Source organism: Staurois parvus, unplaced genomic scaffold (assembly GCF_062004578.1).
Source record: "Staurois parvus isolate SC_StPar_1 unplaced genomic scaffold, SC_StPar_1.0 ptg003906l, whole genome shotgun sequence".
In the NCBI taxonomy this organism is placed as follows: Eukaryota; Metazoa; Chordata; class Amphibia; order Anura; family Ranidae; genus Staurois; species Staurois parvus.
This window is the reverse complement of record NW_028321701.1, coordinates 25-22,287: the sequence shown is the minus strand read 5'-3', so window position 1 is coordinate 22,287 and position 22,263 is coordinate 25. Positions and strand designations below refer to the sequence as shown.

Sequence of the window (22,263 nt, the reverse complement as noted above, 5' to 3'; positions counted from 1 at the left end):
ACTTTATGGTAGGTCCTACCCGGACCATGCCTCCAAAAATGCAGGGATCACCCATCATGCACATTTTATGCTTGGTCCCACCCAGACTCCACCTCTAAATATGCAGGGACCACCCATCATGCCCACTTTATGCTTGGTTTTATCTACCCTGTCATGGAGGTGCCACATCTTACCTCTTAACATTTTGCTCAAGGACCTATGCTCATGGTCATGCCCAAATGCCATTCATACCCCACCTCTAAATATGCAGGGTCCACCCATCATGCCCACTTTATGGTTGGTCCCACCCAGACCCTGCCTCAAAATATTCAGCGACCATCCATCATACCCACTTTACAGCTGCTCCTGCCTAGATCCCGCCTCTAAATACGTAGGGACAACCCATCATGCCAACTTCATGGTTGCTTCTGCCCAGACCCCACTTCCAAATATGCAGGGACCACCCATCATGCCCAATTTACGGTTGCTCCTGCCCAGACCCCCGCCTCTAAATATGTAGGGACAACCCATCATGCCAACCTCATGGTTGCTTCTGCGTAGACCCCACCTCCAAATATGCAGGGACCACCCATCATGCCAATTTCATGGTTGCTTCTGCCCAGTCCCCCGCCTCTAAATATGTAGGGACAACCCATCATGCCCAATTTACGGTTGCTCCTGCCCAGACCCCCGCCTCTAAATATGTAGGGACAACCCATCATGCCAACCTCATGGTTGCTTCTGCCCAGACCCCCACCTCCAAATATGCAGGGACCACCCATCATGCCAACCTCATGGTTGCTTCTACCCAGACCCCTGCCTCTAAATATGTAAGGACAACCCATCATGCCAACCTCATGGTTGCTTCTGCCCAGACCCCACCTCCAAATATGCAGGGACCACCCATCATGCCAACCTCATGGTTGCTTCTGCCCAGACCCCCACCTCCAAATATGCAGGGACCACCCATCATGCCAACCTCATGGTTGCTTCTACCCAGACCCCTGCCTCTAAATATGTAAGGACAACCCATCATGCCAACCTCATGGTTGCTTCTGCCCAGACCCCACCTCCAAATATGCAGGGACCACCCATCATGCCAATTTCATGGTTTCTTCTGCCCAGACCCCCGCCTCTAAACATGTAGGGACAATCCATCATGCCAAGTTCATGGTTGCTTCTGCCCAGACCCCCGCCTCAAAATATGTAGGGACAACCCATCATGCCAACTTAATGGTTGCTTCTGCCCAGACCCCCGCCTCTAAATATGTAGGGACAACCCATCATGCCAACTTCATGGTTGCTTCTGCCCAGACCCCCGCCTCTAAATATGTTTGGACAACCCATCATGCCAACTTCATGGTTGCTCCTGCCCAGACCCCCGCCTCTAAATACGCAGGGCCCCGATCCCCGCAACTGATGCTTTCTTTAGTTGCTGGGCATGTGCCGTAGCTCCAATACGCTTGAATCTGTGATCCCGGGACATGGACACCATCTTGGTAGGACTCAGCCCTGAAAATCTCGGACAGTATGAACCTACAGTGTGTACCAGATTGGTGGTAATTCTGAAGGAGATTGTGCAATCAGATTGTACTGTGTGAAGGAACTTGTACTGGAAATCTCTCGTTTCTTCCTCCCGTTATCCCATGTATATGGGCAGCTTTTGGGGCAGAATATTTAGCTGATCCTTCTTCATCCACAGTCGGAATTTACTGAGATAATAAAGGTTTTGTTGCCACCAAATGGCGCTCGGCGTTATCACCTGAGCCGGCGTTGGCGAAGTGCGGCATTATCTGAGCATTTCATTTCATAGCTGACTTGGCCGGCCGCCGCGCCCTCCTCTCCAGCACTGATTGCCGCTCTCTCCAGATGTCCAGTGCCCCCCTCCCCCTTCCCCTGCCCGGTCATAATGCCAGCCAGTCCTGGCCTTCCATCAATGCCCGGCGCAGACAGATGGCGGCGAAGTCTAATGTGTGACATGAGCCGCCGATCCCCTTCCCCCTCCGTCTGTCCTGGTCACTGATTGCACCCCTACATGGGGCCTCCTAATCATTCTGATTGCTGCATGGCAGTCGGTGGAAGATGGCGGGCGCGGGGCGCCTCCATCCTACCGCACCCAGGGATGCAATATCCGGGGAGAACTCCTTCACCTGTCCAATCATACAACATATAACATACAACATACGATCCTACTGCACCCAGGGATGCAATATCCGGGGAGAATTCCTTCACCTGTCCAATCATACAACATACAACATACGATCCTACCGCACCCAGGGATGCAATATCCGGGAAGAACTCCTTCACCTGTCCAATCATACAACATACGATCCTACCGCACCCAGGGATGCAATATCCGGGAAGAATTCCTTCACCTGTCCAATCATACAACATACAACATACGATCCTACCCCACCCAGGGATCCAATATCCGGGGAGAATTCCTTCACCTGTCCAGTCATACAACATACAGCATATAACATACAACATACAGCAGCAGGATCATCCATCAAAAATGCTCCACCTCTTCTCATTAAAAAGCCAGCCAGTGACTTGGCCTAGGCTGAGATGATGTCATCAGTCTGCTGCAGGCAGGAGGAAGCATTTCCTCAGTCTCCCCTCCCCCAGTGATCAGACTGTACATTGTAACTTTGTAGAAGGAGGAGGCATTTCCTCAGTCCCTCCCCCAGTGATCAGACTGTACATTGCAACTTTGTAGAAGGAGGAGGAGGCATTTCCTCAGTCTCCTCCCCCAGTGATCAGACTGTACATTGTAACTTTGTAGAAGAGGAGGAAGCATTTCCTCAGTCTTCCCTCCCTTATTGATCAGACTGTACATTGTACCTCTGTAGCCAGTCCTGGATGATGCCTGAACAAAGATGGCGCGTCCATTTGGAGAAAGTCAGATGAAGGCGTTGTCAGGGGGAGCCCTGTGATCTCATTGGAGGTGATAGGTCCTTGGGAGGGGGAGGGTCACACGGATTCATTAGTGAGCGTTACAAAATATATCTGATGACAGGTCCACTTTGATCCATGGATTCAGCACGCTGCTGCAGCACATTTAATGTGAACGCCCGGTGTGGTCAGTCTTCGCTACGCCGCGGCTGATCTGGCTTTATCCAGTATACAAAAAGGGACAATTTTTCTTCTGAAACAGCAGATAAGTGGCTCCTCCCACAAGCTGGCCATCATGTGACACTTTCAGTTCAGCTCCTCCCGAATGCTAATGACATTATTCAATTATTTATTATGGACCCAGTGAGGTCATCACTGGGCCTCTGTTGTTCCCTATGCAGTGCAGACAGATCATGGTTGCTGGGAGGGAAGTAACGCCCACATGTGATGTGGAGCCCCCATGATTGGAAGAACTAAAATCCAATTAATGAAAGGGGTGGGGCCAGGGACAGTCAAGCTGGGGAGGAAAGCGCTAGATGATGCTGGGCGTTCTCTTGTGAGAAGCTCACAGCTGCAGTGACATCAGAGGAAGCTATTTCAGTCCAGGGGAGGAGCCGGTACACCTGTGCAAGACTGGAGGGGAGGAGCCACTACACCTGTGCAAGACTGAAGGGGAGGAGCCGGTACACCTGTGCAAGACTGAAGGGGAGGAGCCGGTACACCTGTGCAAGACTGGAGGGGAGGAGCTGGTACACCTGTGCAAGACTAGAGGGGAGGAGCCGGTACACCTGTGCAAGACTGGATGGGAGGAGCCGGTATACCTGTGCAAGACTGGAGGGGAGGAGTCAGTACACCTGTGCAGGACTGAAGGGGAGGAGCTGTTACACCTGTGCAAGACTGAAGAGGAGGAGCCGCTACACCTGTGCAAGACTGAAGGGGAGGAGCCGGTACACCTGTGCAAGATTGAAGGGGAGGAGCCGGTACACCTGTGCAGGACTGAAGGGGAGGAGCCGGTACACCTGTGCAGGACTGAAGGGGAGGAGCCGGTACACCTGTGCAGGACTGAAGGGGAGGAGCCGATACACCTGTGCAGGACTGAAGGGGAGGAGCTGATACACCTGTGCAAGACTGAAGAGGAGGTCGGAGGTCACATCGATAAGCGGCGGGATAGCGCAGTTCCGGCTGGCAGCCATGTTGGCGATTTCATGGCCGCCGGCACTGGAGGGATGATGAGGGATTTGCTCGGACTCTGCAGAATGACATGATGTGAGCGATCGTTCGCTCGGCCAGCCGCCGGCTCCTCGTGGGGTAAATTTGTGTCATTTGGATTCTCTGCGCCGGAATGGAACGTCCTCTGTCCCTGAGATGTGACCTTCACATAATTAGAGCGTCTTGTGTCACGGGAAGCGAGGGGACGCGGCCGCCGCGATACGAAGCGTCTCAGCCAATGACAAACAGCAGAAATCCTTCAATCCGGGAGAAACAACGAAACGTTTCTAATATCAGATCTGTGATCCTTCTGTATATGATCTTCCCGGAATTCCACAAATCAGAAGGGGGGGGCGCCTCCATTGTACACCCTGCAGGCAATGTGCACCCCACCCTGACATGTTTCAGGCACTAGAGGATGCGGTTAGGGAAGGAGGATGAGAGAAAAGGGAGACCTCCCAGTGTACAAATGTTTAGTAGAAATTCAAACAGCCGGCCGAGAAAGGATCATCGCAGCTCCATCGGGGTTCCTGGGCTTCTGTCCGCAGTCCTCATTCCCTTCATATGTCCGGGAATTACAATGTGTTGTCACCGCTGGTCTGCCACAACGTTTATTGAGGTTTTTGCACACAATAAATCTATCATTGTTTCCATTGTTGCCCCTAGAAGTATATATTTTATATTAATTTTATTTCAGTTTTATCTAAATTATTTTTATTATTATTCATTTATTTATTTTAATCTATTCTTTTTGCTGTTATTATTATTTATTATATTAGTTTTAATTACTTTTTCCCAGCCCCATCCCGTGACTGGACAGTGAAAGGAGAAGCAGCAAAGAGATGAGCTCATTTCTTTGTCACTCTGCTCTCTCCTTCTGTCAACTTTGCTGCAGTATTCAGCTTTAGTCCAGAGCCGCCCCCTGCAGCACTCCTTTTCTGCTGCTAGATGTCCTCAGGTGACCGCCAGCATCATTAAAGCTACTTCTAAGTGTCCAGCCCCATCCCGTGACTGGACAGTGAAAGGAGAAGCAGCAAAGAGATGAGCTAATATCTTTGTCACTCTGCTCTCTCTTTCTGTCAACTTTGCTGCAGTATTCAGCTTTAACCCAGAGCTGCCCCCTGCAGCACTCCTTTTCTGCCGCTAGATGTTCTCAGGTGACCACCATCATCATTAAAGCCACTTCTAAGTGCCCAGCCTCTTCCTGTGACTGGACAGTGAAAGGAGAAGCAACACATAGATGAGCTCATTTCTTTGTCACTCTGCTCTCTCCTTCTGTTGACTGTGCTGCAGTATTCAGCTCTAGTCCAGAGCTGCCCCCTGCAGCACTCCTTTTCTGCCGCTAGATGTCCTCAGGTGACCACCCACTTCTAAGTGCCCAGCCTCATCCTGTGACTGGACAGTGAAAGGAGAAGCAGCAAAGAGATGAATACAATACATTGTTGCGTTCCTTTGTATCTTTTATCCTTCGTTGTCATTATTCTATTATTATCCGGGATTTATTTAGCGCCGACAGTTTGCGCAGCGCTGTACAAAACGCTTAGCGGCGAACGCCGGCCTGCCGGCACACGCCGCCCGCCCGTTTTCCCGCGGTATGGCTGGTGGATCGATGCGCCCGTTTACTCCCAGAAACATTTCTTTTCCTTTACGCCCCGAACATTCTCTGCCATGAATATCACGGAAAACGGTTTGCAGAATCCGCCATTGGCGTCCAGCGGCCTTCCCGAGCGTCTCCGTACAGATCCTCGACGCAGCGCTACCTCCGCGGCAGGTAGACGGGGGGGGCCGCACGTGGTGGTGAGGGGGGGGGAACGTGACGGCTCCGTCCTTGCCGGTGACCTTGTCGCCGAGTTCACCTGAAATGTTTTTTTTTCTCCTCGCTGGCGTAGAGCGGAGGCTGCGATTAGCAGTCAGGATCCGTCTGCAGCGAGAGGTCGGAATGCACGCGGCGCGCGGGGCGGGAGCGGCGAACGGGTGTTTTTTTTTTTTTTTTTCTGCTGGTTAATAGGTTTGTGTGTTGACGAATGATCCTCATCAAATGAGAGTCTTTATAATGTTTGATATAATGTCAGCTTTCATTACGCTGCGGGGCAATGAGAGAGCGGAGGAGGGAGGGAGAGGGCGAGGGGGGGGGGGGAGGGGAATAGAGCGCGCAGAGGAGAGCGCGGGAAGGAGGAGGGGGGGGGCTGAATGACTGGAATAGCAATGGAGCAAACGCAGCCCGGCACATGCAGAGAATGACGGGAGCGATGCAGCGACCGAACCGCGTGTTATCCTATCGCCGCGCTCCTAAATGGACGTGTTTACCTGGATCGCTCCGCGGCCCCCTTCCCCCCAGGGACCCCACCATTTCACCGAACGTTTGGCGATAACTTAGAACAGCGCTTTATGCGTTCCTGCGAGCGATTCTCTGTCTGGGAAATCGCGGTTTGTATAGATTTCGGGTCATTGCTGTCATGGTGATCTTCACACATCAAACCCGACTTGCAGCGAAGTCGCAGGATTGCAAAGTCAGGTGAGATGCCGATTTCAGGTGCGATTCGCAAGACATTCGACGCAGAGGTCTATGCAGATCGCACCAAAAGTCGCGCCTGTACTGCTTTAGGAATCGGTGCAGAACAGCGCCAATAGGACCGCTCTAAATAGAGTGGGACTTGGCATGCGATTTGCAAGGTGCATGGCATGCAAGTCGCATGCCAATTCGCATCCAGTGTGACCGGGGACTTACAGCGAAGTCGCAGGATTTCAAAGTTGGGGGAACTGCCGATTTCAGGTGCGATTCGCAAGATATGTGACGCAGAGGTCTATGCAGATCGCACCAAAAGTCGCGCATGGACTGGTTTGGAAATCAGTGCGGCTTTGACCAAATCGGAACAGCACCAATAGGACCGCTCTAATTGCATACCATAGGGTGTGACTTGGAATGCGATTTGCAAGTCGCATGGCATGCAAGTCGCATGCCAATTCGCATCCAGTGTGACCGGGGACTTACCCTCATTCACATCAAGCCCAACTTTGAAATCATGCAACTTACAGCAAAGTCGCAGGATTTCAAAGTCAGGTGAACTGCCGATTTCAGGTGCGATTCGCAAGATATCTGACGCAGAGGTCTATACAAATCGCACCAATAGCAGCGCATGGACTACTTTAGAAATCGCTGCAGCTGGTCAAGTCAGAACTGCACCAATAGGACCGCTGTAATTGCGGACAATAGAGTGCGACTTGACATGCGATTTGCAAGTCGCATGGCATGGCAAATCGCATGCCACTTTGCACCCAGTGTGACCGGGGTGTAACTCCTTAAGAACCAGAGGGTGTAGATCAGGGGTGTCAAACTGACGGCCCTCCAGCTGTTGCGGAACTTCAAGTCCCATCATGCATCTGCCCTTGGGAGTCATGCTTTTAACTGTCAATCCTGCAATGCCTCATGGGACTTGTAGTTTGGCAACAGCTGGAGGGCCGCCAGGTTGACACCCGTGGTGCAGATCCTCACTCCCAATTCCATCATCGGCATTCCTGGGAATTCCTGGCCTATCCGGGGAAAGGAGGCTTGTTACAGACGAGGGTGTTGTTTTCCCAGCTCCCTCCTGATTGGCTGAAATCTCTTTGTGTTTCCTCTCCCTGTCCCTCTTGATTGGTTCCCGTGGTCTGTGTGCGCCTCGTGCTCTCTTGGTCTCCACCAGCGTCCTCTCTCTCTGTCTCTCCTGCTTGCCATTGGCTCCTCAGGAGTTTGCCTACTCCGTGTCCTTTGTCCTGATTGGCTGTCTGGGATTGAGTGACTTCTGTGCTCTCTTCTGATTGGTCATCCCTTTCCTAGGTTTCCTGGGTGATGGAGCTGTAATGGCCACCACAGGGAATCCTTGGATATGTCTCTGGACAACACCTAAGGAGAGAAGCCCCATCTCCACCACAACCCCATCTTTGTCATGACCCACAGCGCCCCCTCCTGACCTGTGCAGTATGTGAAATTTGCAGAGAGCTGGAGATGAGCCGGTAAACTCTAACAGGCCTGAGAAGAGCCGGTAAATTATGGCGTGTCGGAGATGAGCCGGTAAACTATAACAGGCCTGAGAAGAGCCGGTAAATTATGGCGTGTCGGAGATGAGCCGGTAAACTATGACGTGCCGGAGATGAGCCGGTAAACTATGACGTGTCGGAGATGAGCCGGTAAATTATGGCGTGTCGGAGATGAGCCAGAAGACTATGACATGTCGGAGATGAGCCGGAAGACTATGACATGCCGGAGATGAGCCGGAAGACTATGACGTGTCGGAGATGAGCCGGTAAACTATGACATGCCGGAGATGAGCCGGTAAACTATGACGTGTCGGAGATGAGCCGGTAAATTATGACGTGCCGGAGATGAGCCAGAAGACTATGACATGTCGGAGATGAGCCGGAAGACTATGACGTGTCGGAGATGAGCAGGAAGACTATGACGTGTCGGAGATGAGCCGGTAAACTATGACATGCCGGAGATGAGCCGGAAGACTATGACGTGTCGGAGATGAGCCGGTAAACTATGACGTGTCGGAGATGAGCCGGTAAATTATGACGTGTCGGAGATGAGCCAGAAGACTATGACATGTCGGAGATGAGCCGGAAGACTATGACGTGTCGGAGATGAGCCGGAAGACTATGACGTGTCGGAGATGAGCCGGTAAACTATGACGTGTCGGAGATGAGCCGGTAAACTATGACGTGTCGGAGATGAGCCGGTAAACTATGACGTGTCGGAGATGAGCCGGTAAACTATGACGTGTCGGAATGAGCCGGTAAACTATGACATGTCGGAGATGAGCTGGTAAACTATGACGTGTCGGAGATGAGCCGGTAAACTATGACGTGTCGGAGATGAGCTGGTAAACTGTAACAAGTTGGAGATGAGCCAGAAGACTATGACATGCCGGAGATGAGCCGGAAGTCTATGACGTGTCGGAGATGGGCCAGTAAACTATGACGTGTCGGAGATGAGCTGGTAAACTGTAACAAGTTGGAGATGAGCCAGAAGACTATGACATGTCGGAGATGAGACAGTAAAGTATGGCAGGTTGGAGATGAGCCAGTATACTCTAACAGGCCTGAGATGAACCGGTAAACTAGGACAAGTTGGAGATGAGCTAGAAGACTATGACATGTTGGAGATGAGCCCAGTATACTCTAACAGGCCTGAGATGAACCGGTAAACTAGGACATGTTGGAGATGAGTCGGTAAACTATGACAAGTCGGAGATGAGCCAGAAGACTATGACATGTTGGAGATGAGCCCAGTATACTCTAACAGGCCTGAAGTGAACCGGTAAACTAGGACAAGTTGGAGATGAGCTGGAAGACTATGACATGTCGGAGATGAGCCAGTAAAGTATGACATGTTGGAGATGAGCCAGTATACTCTAACAGGCCTGAAATGAACCGGTAAACTAGGACAAGTCAGAGATGAGTCAGGAGACTAAGACAGGATGGAGATGAACTGGTAAACTAGGACAAGTTGGAGATGAGCCGAAAGACTATGACGTGTCAGAGATCAGCTGGTAAATTATGACGTGTCGGATATGAGCCGGTAAAGTATAACAGGCCGGAGATGAGCCGGTAAACTAGGACAAGTTGGAGATGAGCCGGTAAACTAGGACAAGTTGGAGATGAGCCGAAAGACTATTATGTGTTGGAGATGAGCCGGTAGACTATGACGTGTTGGAGATGAGCCAGTAGACTATGACGTGTCGGAGATGAGTCCGTAGACTATGACGTGTCGGAGATGAGCCTGTAGACTATGACGTGTCGGAGATGAGCCTGTAGACTATGACGTGTCGGAGATGAGCCAGTAGACTATGATGTGTTGGAGATGAGCCAGTAGACTATGACGTGTTGGAGATGAGCCAGTAGACTATGACGTGTCGGAGATGAGTCCGTAGACTATGACGTGTCGGAGATGAGCCTGTAGACTATGACGTGTCGGAGATGAGCCTGTAGACTATGACGTGTCGGAGATGAGCCTGTAGACTATGACGTGTCGGAGATGAGCCTGTAGACTATGACGTGTCGGAGATGAGCCGGTAGACTATGACGTGTCGGAGATGAGCCAGAAGACTATGACATGTTGGAGATGAGTCTGGTATACTCTAACAGGCCTGAGATGAACTGGTAAACTAGGACAAGTTGGAGATGAGCCGGAAGACTATGACATGTTGGAGATGAGCCAGTAAACTAGGCAGGCTGGAGATGTGCCCATAAACCGCATGAAAATCCGGCATCTTCGTCCAAAAGCCAGCAAGTTCCCAGGTATAGTCCTCAGTTGGCAGACCTTTTGTAGCGCTTTAGGGCCCTTTCACAGACCTTCTGACCAGATTTCACTCCACAAAGGCACTCCATCTCCCATCACTGGTTTTGCCGTGACCTCCAGCATTCTCGCCGTGTTTGCCGTACCGTTTCCGCTCTTCTATGACACGCATGAACTCGTATCTCCTCCCTCTGGTTGTATTGGAGTCAATCACGGCTCCCCAATAATGTCTTGGTGTTGGTCGTTTGCGGCATGTGTACATTTGATGATAGGTGTTCGGTAATCTCGGTGTCCACGATGACGTGGCGGATTTTGTTCGGTGACATGAAGCTGTAAGCAGGAGCTCTTCTCTGTTTTACCCTTCCTGTGTCATAGGAGAGGAGCTCCCATGGAGGCCTCATCCATGGTGGGTGTTGAATCCCCTACAGGAGGTTCTCCATGAAGAGGTTGTGAGGTGAATGAGGTCGTCTGACGTCATGATGGAAGGTGGATCCCATTGTAAAAATTGGGAGTAAAAGTGGCAATTTAAAAAAAATAAAAAACTGAGATCAAAAACTTGGGGGCGGAACTAAAGCACCAAGCAGAGGAAGAGGGCGGAGCTTGTATTGTATTGTGTACACTTCTCGTTCACACGTTACCACACCACGTTTTTAACGCATTTTTTGCACATTTTTTTTTCAACATGTAGTATATATATGCCTTTTTTATATATTACAAATTATATGAAAAATATTTTTTAAAATATGTATTTTTTTATATATTATTCAGATTTATTTTAACATATAAAAAAGTAATTTTAACACGTATTTTTACTTATATTTGTAAATGCATTTCAAAAATGTAGATTTCTATTTTTAAAGACATACAGCATATTTGAAATATATTTCTTAAAATATTTTTCATATATTTTGTAATTAACTACCTGCCGACCGCAGATAGCCGAATGACGGCTTCACTGCGGCCGGCCAGTTCTGAGTGGACGTCATATGACGTCCTCCCAGAACGCTCTCTGGGGCGCGCATCCGGCGATCTCCGTGATCGCTGTGTCCTACGGACACAGCTGATCACGTGATGTGGTAAAAGGCCAATCACAGCGGCCTTTTACCACCTGATCAGCGGTGTCCAATGACACGCTGATCAGAGGGAAATGCAAGTGCCGGTTCTCGGCTGCACTTTCCTCACACTGTCAGATCGTGAGGAAAGTACTGCCGAGAACCGGCAGTTGTCAGAGCGGGGATCGGCACCGATCATCAGGGCACTGATGATCAGTGCCCTGATGATCGGTGCCCAGCAGCGCCACCCGCAAGTTCTGCCCACCTGTGCCCAGCAGTGTGCCCACTAGCTCCGCCCACCTGTGCCCAGCAGTGCACCCACCTGTGCCACTCTGCAGTGCCACCTACCTGTGCCCAGAAGTGCCACCTACATGTGCCCAGCAGTGCCACCCACCTGTGCCCACCCACCTGTGCCCACCAGTGCCACCCACCTGTGCCCACCCACCAGTGCTGCCCACCAGTGCAGCCCAGCAGTGCTGCCAGTCAGTGCCACCAGTCAGTGCCCAGGGGTTGTGCCAGTCAGTGCTGCCAGTCAGTGCAGTCTATCAGTACCCATCATCAGTGCCGCCTATCAGTGCTGCATATTAGTGCCGCCTATCCGTGACCCCTAATTAGTACTGCCTATCAGTGCCCTTTAGTGCTGCCTATCAGTGCCCATCAGTGCCGCCTATCAGTGCCCATCAGTGCTGCCTCATCAACGCACATCAGTGAAGGAGAAAAATGCCTGTTTGAAAAATTTTATAATAGAAACAAAGAAACTTTTTTTTTTTTTCAAATTTTTTTGCACTTTTTTATTTATAGCGCAAAAAGTAAAGCGCCCAGTGGCGATTAAATACCACCAAAAGAAAGCTCTATTTGTGAGAAAAAAATGATCAAAATTTCATATGGGTACAATGCTGCATGACCGCGCAATTGTCAATCAAAGTGCGGCAGCGCTGAAAGCTGAAAATTGGCCTGGTAAGGAAGGGGGTATAAGTGCCTGGTAGGCGAGGGGTTAAAACCGCATTTCAACATACAATATATATATATTTATTGAAATATATTTTGAAATATATTGAATATGGCTAAAAAAGGAAAATCTATATTTTTTGTCAGTAATTTACGCCATCTGCGGGCAAATGTTTGCGAATACTTGCCTATGAGCATAATTATTAATGCATTTTTCCGAAGAATATATTGTGCGCATAAATACACGTGAATACGCACAAAACGAGCGCCTGAAATTACATTTTTAAAATAGTAGGTGCTCAAACATCAGTACCGTGCGCAAGAGGTCTAATAGTGCTGTGCTAATCCTAATTTTTTTTTTCTAATCTAAAATTTGCGTAAAATATAGAAAAAATGCTGCAATAACAATGGAATCTAAAAGTAACAAAGTGAAAAAAGGGAAATCTGCGTTTTGGTCAGTAATTTGCGCCGCTTGCGCGCGAATGCACGCCTTTGAGCATCAATATTAATGCATTTTCCCTAAGAATGTATTGTGCGTGCGAATGCATGAATGCCCATATGTGTACAAATACACACATAAATACACGTGAATACGCACAAAACGAGCGCCTGAAATTACATTTTTAAAATAGCAGATGCTCAAACATCAATACTAAATAATAAAAAAAATGAAAGAAGAAGGAAAATCTGCATTTTTGGTCAGTAATTTATGCCGACTGAATGCAAATGCATGTAACTACACGCCTATGAGCATAAATATTAATGCATTTTCCTTACGAATATATTGTACATGTAAACGCACGGACGCACATATGTGCACAAATACACGCATAAATACGCACAAATACACGTAAAACAAGTGCCTGAAATTACATTACAAAAAAAAAAGCAGATGTTCAAACATCAGTACCGTGTGCAAGAGGCCTAATAGTGATGTACTAATCCGAATTTGTTTTTCCTAAACTAAAATTTGCATAAAATATAGAAAAAATGTCATATTATTCTGCTTCCCTGACACGTAATTATTTATTTTTTTGTACCTTCAGGAAGAAGATATCGAGTACTATGACGCCAAGGCTGATACAGAATACGTACGTATCATTGCAAATTCACAAAGTACTATCATTGCTTTAGTTTAATTTTTTTTTCCTTTTCATTTGAAATTTATATATTTTCACACGGATGACTTATATGGTTTTATTTATATAGACAAGACAAACAAAAAAGTGGGACTTGATGTACGCCAAAGGGAGAATATATATCACAAAATACATTTCAAATCCAGCATTTTTTTTTAAGTTTCATTGTGTTAGTTGAATTTTTTTTTTTTTTATTTCAAAGTTTATATATTTTTACACGATTATACATTATTATTATTATTATAGAGTATTTATATAGCGCCAAACGGTTTGCTCAGCGCTGTACAATAGCAAGGGGGACATAACATGAGACAAGACAGTAACAATACAATACACGAGGGGTTCGAGGGCCCTGCTCTTTTGAGACAAGACAAACAAAAAAGTGGGACTTGATGTACACCAACGGGAGAATATATATGACAAAATACATTTCAAATCCAGCATTTTTTTTTTCTTTTTACAAAAAATCCAACATAAAATTGCCAGTAGGCATGTATAATAATCACACTAAAAACATGAAAGCAGGCGTAACAAAGTTACAATAGAATAAACGCTCTACGCGTTTCACGGGGCTCACCACTGCGTGAGGACCATCTACGCCTTTTAACCACTTGCCTAGCGGGCCAACCCACATGGAAAAAAAATATATTTGACATATATTTAGAAAATATTCTTCCCAAATATATTGACATATATTTGAAATGCTACAATTTTGGCCGTGTTCAATATACTTCAAAATATATTTCAATAAATATATGTGTATATATATATATATATATATATAGATATACTGTATGTTGAAATGCGTTTTTATTACAAAATATATGAAAAATATTTTTATAAATACATTTCAAATATATTGTATGTGTTTAAAAATACAAATCTGCATTTACAAATATAGGTAACAATATATCTTAAAATGACTATTTTATATGTTAAAAAAAATCTGAAGAATATAGTTTAAAAAAATATATTTTTTTAAATATTTTTCATAAATTTTGTAATATATAAAAAATGCATTTCAACATGTAGTATGTGTGTATATATATATATTATATATATATATATATATATATATATATACATACAAAAAAAATTTCATATACTTTGTAATATAGAAAAACACATTTCAACATGCAGTATGTATGTGTGTGTGTATATATATATATGAAGCAAAAAACAAATACATTGTATATCTTTGCTGCTATTCTTTGTCCTGATTTGACATCTCCTTTAACAGGATGACCCAGAAGGGGAGGAGGAGCTACGAGAGACCAGCCACTCCCTCAAGCTAGATTTTACTGACGATCTGAACTTCAAGGCGAAAGTTAATTATTCGTACACAGCGGTGCAGATCCCTACAGACATCTACAAGGGTTGTGAGTATCCAAACCACCCAACTCCTCCGTACCCCAAAATTTACCCCTAGAACCCCAACGTCAGCAGAAATAGGATTCTCGTGCCCCCCTTCGCAGCAATGGGGAAATGAAACACCGTTTAGTGATCATTAAGAGTCGGTGTCTCCATAGTAGTTTCCATCGTGAAGATCTTGTAGGGATACGTAATGTCTCTTCTGGTTGTAGTGTGAGCTGGAATCCTGCAGGAGGCGCAGTGAGCAGACTGTGAAAGAGATTGAGCAGCCATTCTCAAACATGGCTTCGTGGAACCTTAGGGTTGCTACAGAGGTTGCTAGGGGTTCCCTGAGCTGTGCTTGATTGATATGCCATTTGGTAGTGTGTGTACTGTTCTGGGGCCATCACCACTTGGCAGAGTCAGATGCATGACACCAATGATATTTTTATCTGTCCGTAAGGGTGGTATTCTGACCACCATTGTATGGGGGAACATTCTTCCCATTGGCAACCAATAAAATGTTTTGACAGGGGTCTCCAACTTATTTCAAGGGTTCTTCTTGGAACTAAGGGGTTGAGAAAGGCTGAGACTTTTAATTCCCAGAGAAGGTGATCTCATAGACCACACAGAGGGGAACATTCTGACCACCACTGTACGAGGGGTATTGTTCCCACTGGCCACCAATTCAATGGTTTTAGCAAGGGTCTCCAACTTATTTCAATGGTTCTTCTTGGAACTAAAAGGTTGAGAAAGGCTGAGACTTTTAATTCCCAGAGAAGGTGATCTCACAGACCAGAGAGAGGGGAACATTCTGACCACCACTGTACGAGGGGTATTGTTCCCACTGGCCACCAAATCAGTGGTTTTAGCAAGGGTCTCCAAATTATTTCAAGGGTTCTTCTTGGACCTAAAAGGTTGAGAAAGGCTGAGACTTTTAATTCCCAGAGAAGATCATCTCATAGACCTGTTTCTTTAAAGGAGCACTAGGAAGATATAAATAATGCTGCAAGGTGAGGTTCATTTTATGAAAGGAACACCAGGAACTCTTTCTGGGGCTCATTGCCCTAATTTCTGGCCCTTGGGGCACTATTCTGCAAACTGACACCAATGTTGTGCCACCATTCCCCCCCACTCACACCATCAATGGGACACTATTCTTCCCATTGATAACAACGATGAGGCACTATTTCTCTCAATAAAACCAATGATGGGGCACTGATGCTGGGGCGTTTTCCACTCCCACTGGCCACAGTTATGCCCCCCTAAAGCCTGAAGGACCTCTCTGTCCAAAATGTGCACCTCACTGTTCTCAGAAGAACATCCCTTATCCTTAAGGCGTATGGGCCACCATGCTATACTATACCATGACCCAGATCAGCAGTCTCCAAACTGCGGTCCAGGGGCATAGTATAGTATGGTGGCCCATACGCCTTGCTTCTCTTTTCTGGCCCTTGGGACACTATTCCCCAAACTGACACCAATGTTGTGCCACCATTCCCCCCACTCACACCATCAATGGGACACTATTCTTCCTATTGATATCAACGATGAGGCACTATTCCTCTCATTAAAACCAATGATGGAGCACTGATGCTGGGGCATTTTCCACTCCCACTGGCCACAGTTCTTCCCCCCCAAAGCCTAAAGGACCTCTCTGTCCAAAATGTGCACCTCACTGTTCTCAGCAGAACATCCCTTTTCCTTGAGGCGTATGGGCCACCATACTATACTATACCATGACCCAGATCAGCAGTCTCCAAACTGTGGTCCAGGGGCAGTTTGGAGACTGCTGATCTGGGTCATGGTATAGTATAGTATGGTGGCCCATACGCCTTGCTTCTCTTTTCTGGCCCTTGGGACACTATTCCCCAAACTGACACCAATGTTGTGCCACCATTCCCCCCACTCACACCATCAATGGGACACTATTTTTCCCATTGATACCAGCGATGAGGCACTATTCCTCTTACTAAAACCAATGATGGGGCACTGATGCTGGGGCATCTTCCAGTCCCACTGGCCACAGTTCTGCCCCCCTAAACCCTGAAGGACAGTAAGCTGGTCCTTTGATTAGAAAGGTTGGAGACCCCTGATAAATGAAAAGCTTCATAGACCTAGAAAACAGCAAGTCTTCTCTCTTTGAGATCATTTCCAAAATAGAGGGAAACCCGTGAGACAGGAAGACAAAATCAATTTTTGGACTCCTCTTACACAGTTAAAGCATCCAGACCGTGGAGTAACGAGAGGAGGAACAACGGCCTTTAACGAAACGAGGAACAGATTGTTGATAGTTTGCAGTAGTAAGATTTATTGATGGTGTCACGTAGATATATAGGAGCAGCTAGAGGTGGATCGGTGGGGGGGCATTATAGAATGTCGTCACGGAGAAGAACTATGAGGCTTTCAACTGGTTTTCCGCTGCATTTGTGTTGCTAATGGAATTGCATCCCATTGAGCTGCAGCTGCCTCGTGGCATCCTCAGCTCTTGGGATGCTGGGACTTGTAGTTCGGCGGCAGCTGGCGGACGCTGGGCTGCCTGATTTATAGTTAGCAGGAGCTCTTTAGAAGGTGTCGATGGGTGGAATAGGCAGAGACTTTGGTGGGTCAGCGGAAGCGGTGTTTTAGGAGCGGGCTCCATGGCGAGATTGAGATGTTTAGGGTCGAAATGGCCACGCATTGTGTATTTGGCTGTTAACAAGTGATTTCACGCTGTGTTGAGTGTTCAGGGTGTCAGACGTCGAGGTGCTAAGTGCTGTTAGCATCTAATAAGCTGTCAGTGGGTGTAATTAATCACATGTAAGCAATTAGTTAAGGTTCATTGTGAGACTGCAGCATCTAAACACATCCAATCAATCTACCGCATGTGAACCCCGCAAATATCGCTCTCCTTCCCCTTCCCCCGGCTGACCCCCGTCTCCCTGTCTGCCGCTTGTCTCCCTGTCTGCGTCCCCCTTTTTGAGCAATGACCTCCCCCACCCTCCTTCTGTGGACCTCTCTCCAACTGCTGGTCCCAGTTACCCCCCGCTGACCCCTGTCCTCCCCTGCTGACCCATGTCTCCCCAGCCACCGTCATCCTGAACGAGCTGAACTGGACGGACGCCCTGGAGAACGTCTTCATCCAGAACCGCCAGGAGGACCCCACGCTGCTCTGGCAGGTGTTTGGCAGCGCCACCGGAGTGACCCGCTACTACCCAGGTGACTGGTGAGGGGGGAGTTAGGCTCCATAAGTTCCTGTTCATGTTAATGGAACCCTAAAGGTGTGTTCTGTTTTTGCAGCCACCCCATGGAGGGCACCCAGCAAGATTGACCTGTATGACGTACGCCGGCGCCCATGGTGAGTGCCCCGGGAGGGTTCACTTTTTACAGTTAAGTCGTCGTGGAACAGTTACATTTTACTGATTTTATCTTCTCCTTCGTAACTTTGTTTCATATCTGTCTACACCGGCATTTCTCAGCCAGGGTTCCTCCGGGTGTTGTCAGGGGTTCCTTGAGCACAGAACAACTTCTGCCCTTCAGATGAGTCGCCACTGACACCACTGACACCACCGATCTTCTACTGTACTTACACTATGTGCAAGGGAGGGAATCTTACCAAAGAGAACTAATGTAAGGGACATTCTTCCCACTGACCCCCAATGTAAGGAGCATTCTTCCCACTGACCCCCAATGTAAGGGACATTCTTCCCACTGATCACCAATGTAAGGAACATTCTTCCCACTGACCCCCAATGTAAGGGACATTCTTCCCACTGACCCCCAATGTAAGGGACATTCTTCCCACTGACCCCCAATGTAAGGGACATTCTTCCCACTGACCTCCAATGTAAGGGACATTCTTCCCTCTGACCCCCAATGTAAGGGACATTCTTCCCACTGACCCCCAATGTAAGGGACATTCTTCCCACTGACCCCCAGTGTAAGGGACATTCTTCCCACTGATCACCAATGTAAGGGACATTCTTCCCACTGACCCCCCAATGTAAGGGACATTCTTCCCACTGACCCCCAATGTAAGGGACATTCTTCCCACTGACCATCAATGTAAGGGACATTCTTCCCACTGACCATCAATGTAAGGGACATTCTTCCCACTGACCCCCAATGTAAGGGACATTCTTCCCACTGACCATCAATGTGAGGGACATTCTTCCCACTGACCCCCAATGTAAGGGACATTCTTCCCACTGACCCCCCATGTAAGGGACATTCTTCCCACTGACCCCCAATGTAAGGGACATTCTTCCCACTGACCCCTAATGTAAGGGACATTCTTCCCACTGACCCCCCATGTAAGGGACATTCTTCCCACTGACCCCCAATGTAAGGGGCATTCTTCCCACTGACCACCAATGTAAGGAACATTCTTCCCACTGACCCCCAATGTAAGGGACATTCTTCCCACTGACCCCCAATGTAAGGGACATTCTTCCCACTGACCACCAATGTAAGGGACATTCTTCCCACTGACCCCCAATGTAAGGGACATTCTTCCCACTGACCATCAATGTAAGGGACATTCTTCCCACTGACCACCAATGTAAGGGACATTCTTCCCACTGACCCCCAATGTAAGGGACATTCTTCCCACTGACCATCAATGTAAGGGACATTCTTCCCACTGACCCCCAATGTAAGGAGCATTCTTCCCACTGACCCCCAATGTAAGGGACATTCTTCCCACTGACCCCCAATGTAAGGGACATTCTTCCCACTGACCCCCCATGTAAGGGACAATCTTCCCACTGACCACCAATGTAAGGGGTATTCTTCCCACTGACCCCCCAATGTAAGGGACATTCTTCCCACTGACCCCCAATGTAAGGGACATTCTTCCCACTGACCCCCCATGTAAGGGACATTCTTCCCACTGACCCCCAATGTAAGGGACATTCTTCCCACTGACCCCCAATGTAAGGGACATTCTTCCCACTGACCCCCAATGTAAGGGACATTCTTCCCACTGACCCCCAATGTAAGGGACATTCTTCCCACTGACCCCCAATGTAAGGGACATTCTTCCCACTGACCCCCAATGTAAGGGACATTCTTCCCACTGACCCCCAAAGTAAGGGACATTCTTCCCACTGACCCCCAATGTAGGGGCTGACCCCTGTGGCTGGGGCCACCCTTACTGATGATTGGTGGACTGTGGTCACCTCTTCCCTCCTTGCATTCCTCCTGCGTCTTTCCGTCACCCGTTGTTTCCTCTTTCTCTTTCAGTCTCTCCTTCTCTCTCCTGCATGCCGTCTTGTCTCCAGTTCTGAGCATTGTTGTCCAATTTTCATTTCACGGATCATCGCCGCTGGAGAGTGCCTGGAATAGCAGTGCGGCACCTGAAGGCTGCGTGTTTGTGGAGCGCCCCGCGCCTGAATACACGCGCAGCGCCTTCTTTGTCTTCCCATTCATTGGCATTCCAAAGGATTTTCTGTTTTTCAGAGAAGCTCCAGGCAGAACTTTACTTTTCTTTTGGCTTGCAGTCTGAAATTCTTAGATCACTTGTTTAATTAGTACAGCGCATCAGAGATCCGCCGCCGCGTCCAAAAGCACGCAATTCCGTGGCCTCGCGAGATAGAGGGCCAAATTTTTTTTAGCCAGTAAGATGTTTCCTGGATCACATGTCACCGAGTCTAAGCTGCAGGAAGGAGAGACACTTCCAGAGAAATATAAATGTATATTAATAGAGTGTAAGCTCCTCTGGTACAGAAACTGATGTGACTGTGGGGGGAGGGAACATTAGAGTGTAAGCTCCTTTGGTACAGAGACTGATGGGGCTGTGGGGGAGGGGACATTAGAGTGTAAGCTCCTCTGGTACAGAGACTGATGTGACTGTGGGGGAGGGGACATTAGAGTGTAAGCTCCTCTGGTGCAGACTGATGTTACTGTGGGGGAGGGGACATTAGAGTGTAAGCTCCTCTGGTACAGAGACTGATGGGACTGTGGGGGAGGGAATATTAGAGTGTAAGCTCCTCTGGTGCAGACTGATGTGACTGTGGGGGAGGGGACATTAAAGTGTACGCTCCTCTGGTACAGAGACTGATGTGACTGTGGGGGAGGGGACATTAGAGCGTCAGCTCCCCTGTTACAGAGACTGATGGGACTGTGGGGGAGGGGACATTAGAGTGTAAGCTCCTCTGGTACAGAGACTGATGTGACTGTGGGGGAGAGGACATTAGAGTGTAAGCTCCTCTGGTACAGAAACTGATGGGACTGTGGGGGAGGGGACATTAGAGTGTAAGCTCCTCTGGTACAGAGACTGATGGGGCTGTGGGGGAGGGGACATTAGAGTGTAAGCTCCTCTGGTACAGACTGATGTTACTGTGGGGGAGGGGACATTAGAGTGTAAGCTCCTCTGGTACAGAGACTGATGGGGCTGTGGGGGAGGGGACATTAGAGTGTAAGCTCCTCTGGTACAGAGACTGATGGGACTGTGGGGGAGGGAATATTAGAGTGTAAGCTCCTCTGGTCCAGACTGATGTGACTGTGGGGGAGGGGACATTAAAGTGTAAGCTCCTCTGGTACAGACTGATGTGACTGTGGGGAGGGGACATTAGAGTGTAAGCTCCTCTGGTACAGAGACTGATAGGACTGTGGGGGAGGGGACATTAGAGTGTAAGCTCCTCTGGTACAGAGACTGATGTGACTGCGGGGGAGGGGACATTAGAGTGTAAGCTCCTCTGGTACAGAGACTGATGTGACTGTGGGGGAGGGGACATTAGAGTGTAAGCTCCTCTGGTACAGAGACTGATGTGACTGTGGGGGAGGGGACATTAGAGTGTAAGCTCCTCTGGTACAGAGACTGATGGGACTGTGGGGGAGGGGACATTAGAGTGTAAGCTCCTCTGGTACAGAGACTGATGGGACTGGCCCAGTGTTCTCTGTACAGCGCTGCGGTATATGTCAGAGCTATATAAATGTATGACAACAATAGTGTGTGACTATAACATTTTGGCGCCAATATTCTCCGGCAGTTACAATGTATTCTCTGTGATTTCCAGGTACATCCAGGGCGCCTCCTCCCCCAAGGACATGGTCATTATAGTGGATGTGTGAGTATCACTGCTCCCGGGTACCCCTCTCAGTGGCCCATGAAAAAATCTAAATGCTGGAGGCGTTTCATGGACCTCCTGATCCTGCGATCACTGTGATTGGCGGTCATATTGGTCATGTGATCGGGATTCTGTCCTACCGCCTGCTAATGCGTCATTGATGGTGACAGCGCAGTCACGATGCTTGGGGCGCGCACTCCCACATGACGCATATAGGTGGCAGCACTGAGTACGGCCCAGCTTAGTACTGCCACATATTCGCAGACAGCCGGCAGGAAGGGGTTAAAGTGTATGCGCCCCCCCTCCCCCCCCAACACCTTGAACGCCCTGAATTGGCTCTCCTTTGGTCTTCATGTCCCATCGAA

The 22,263-nt window shown here is 48.3% G+C and overlaps 1 protein-coding gene across 1 annotated transcript in view; it reads left to right on the top strand.

The window, feature by feature from the left end:
- Nucleotides 1-21,898, top strand: part of LOC149427301 (voltage-dependent calcium channel subunit alpha-2/delta-2-like) — a gene marked incomplete at its 3' end in the record, with an annotated part of 52,051 nt that extends 30,153 nt beyond the window's left edge. The window contains exons 3-7 of the mRNA XM_089668151.1: nt 13,407-13,451; nt 14,740-14,878; nt 17,916-18,047; nt 18,129-18,186; nt 21,848-21,898. Of these exons, the coding sequence (XP_089524277.1) occupies nt 13,407-13,451; nt 14,740-14,878; nt 17,916-18,047; nt 18,129-18,186; nt 21,848-21,898 (425 nt within the window). The remainder of the gene's footprint in view (nt 1-13,406; nt 13,452-14,739; nt 14,879-17,915; nt 18,048-18,128; nt 18,187-21,847) is intronic.
- Nucleotides 21,899-22,263: the final 365 nt, after the last annotated feature.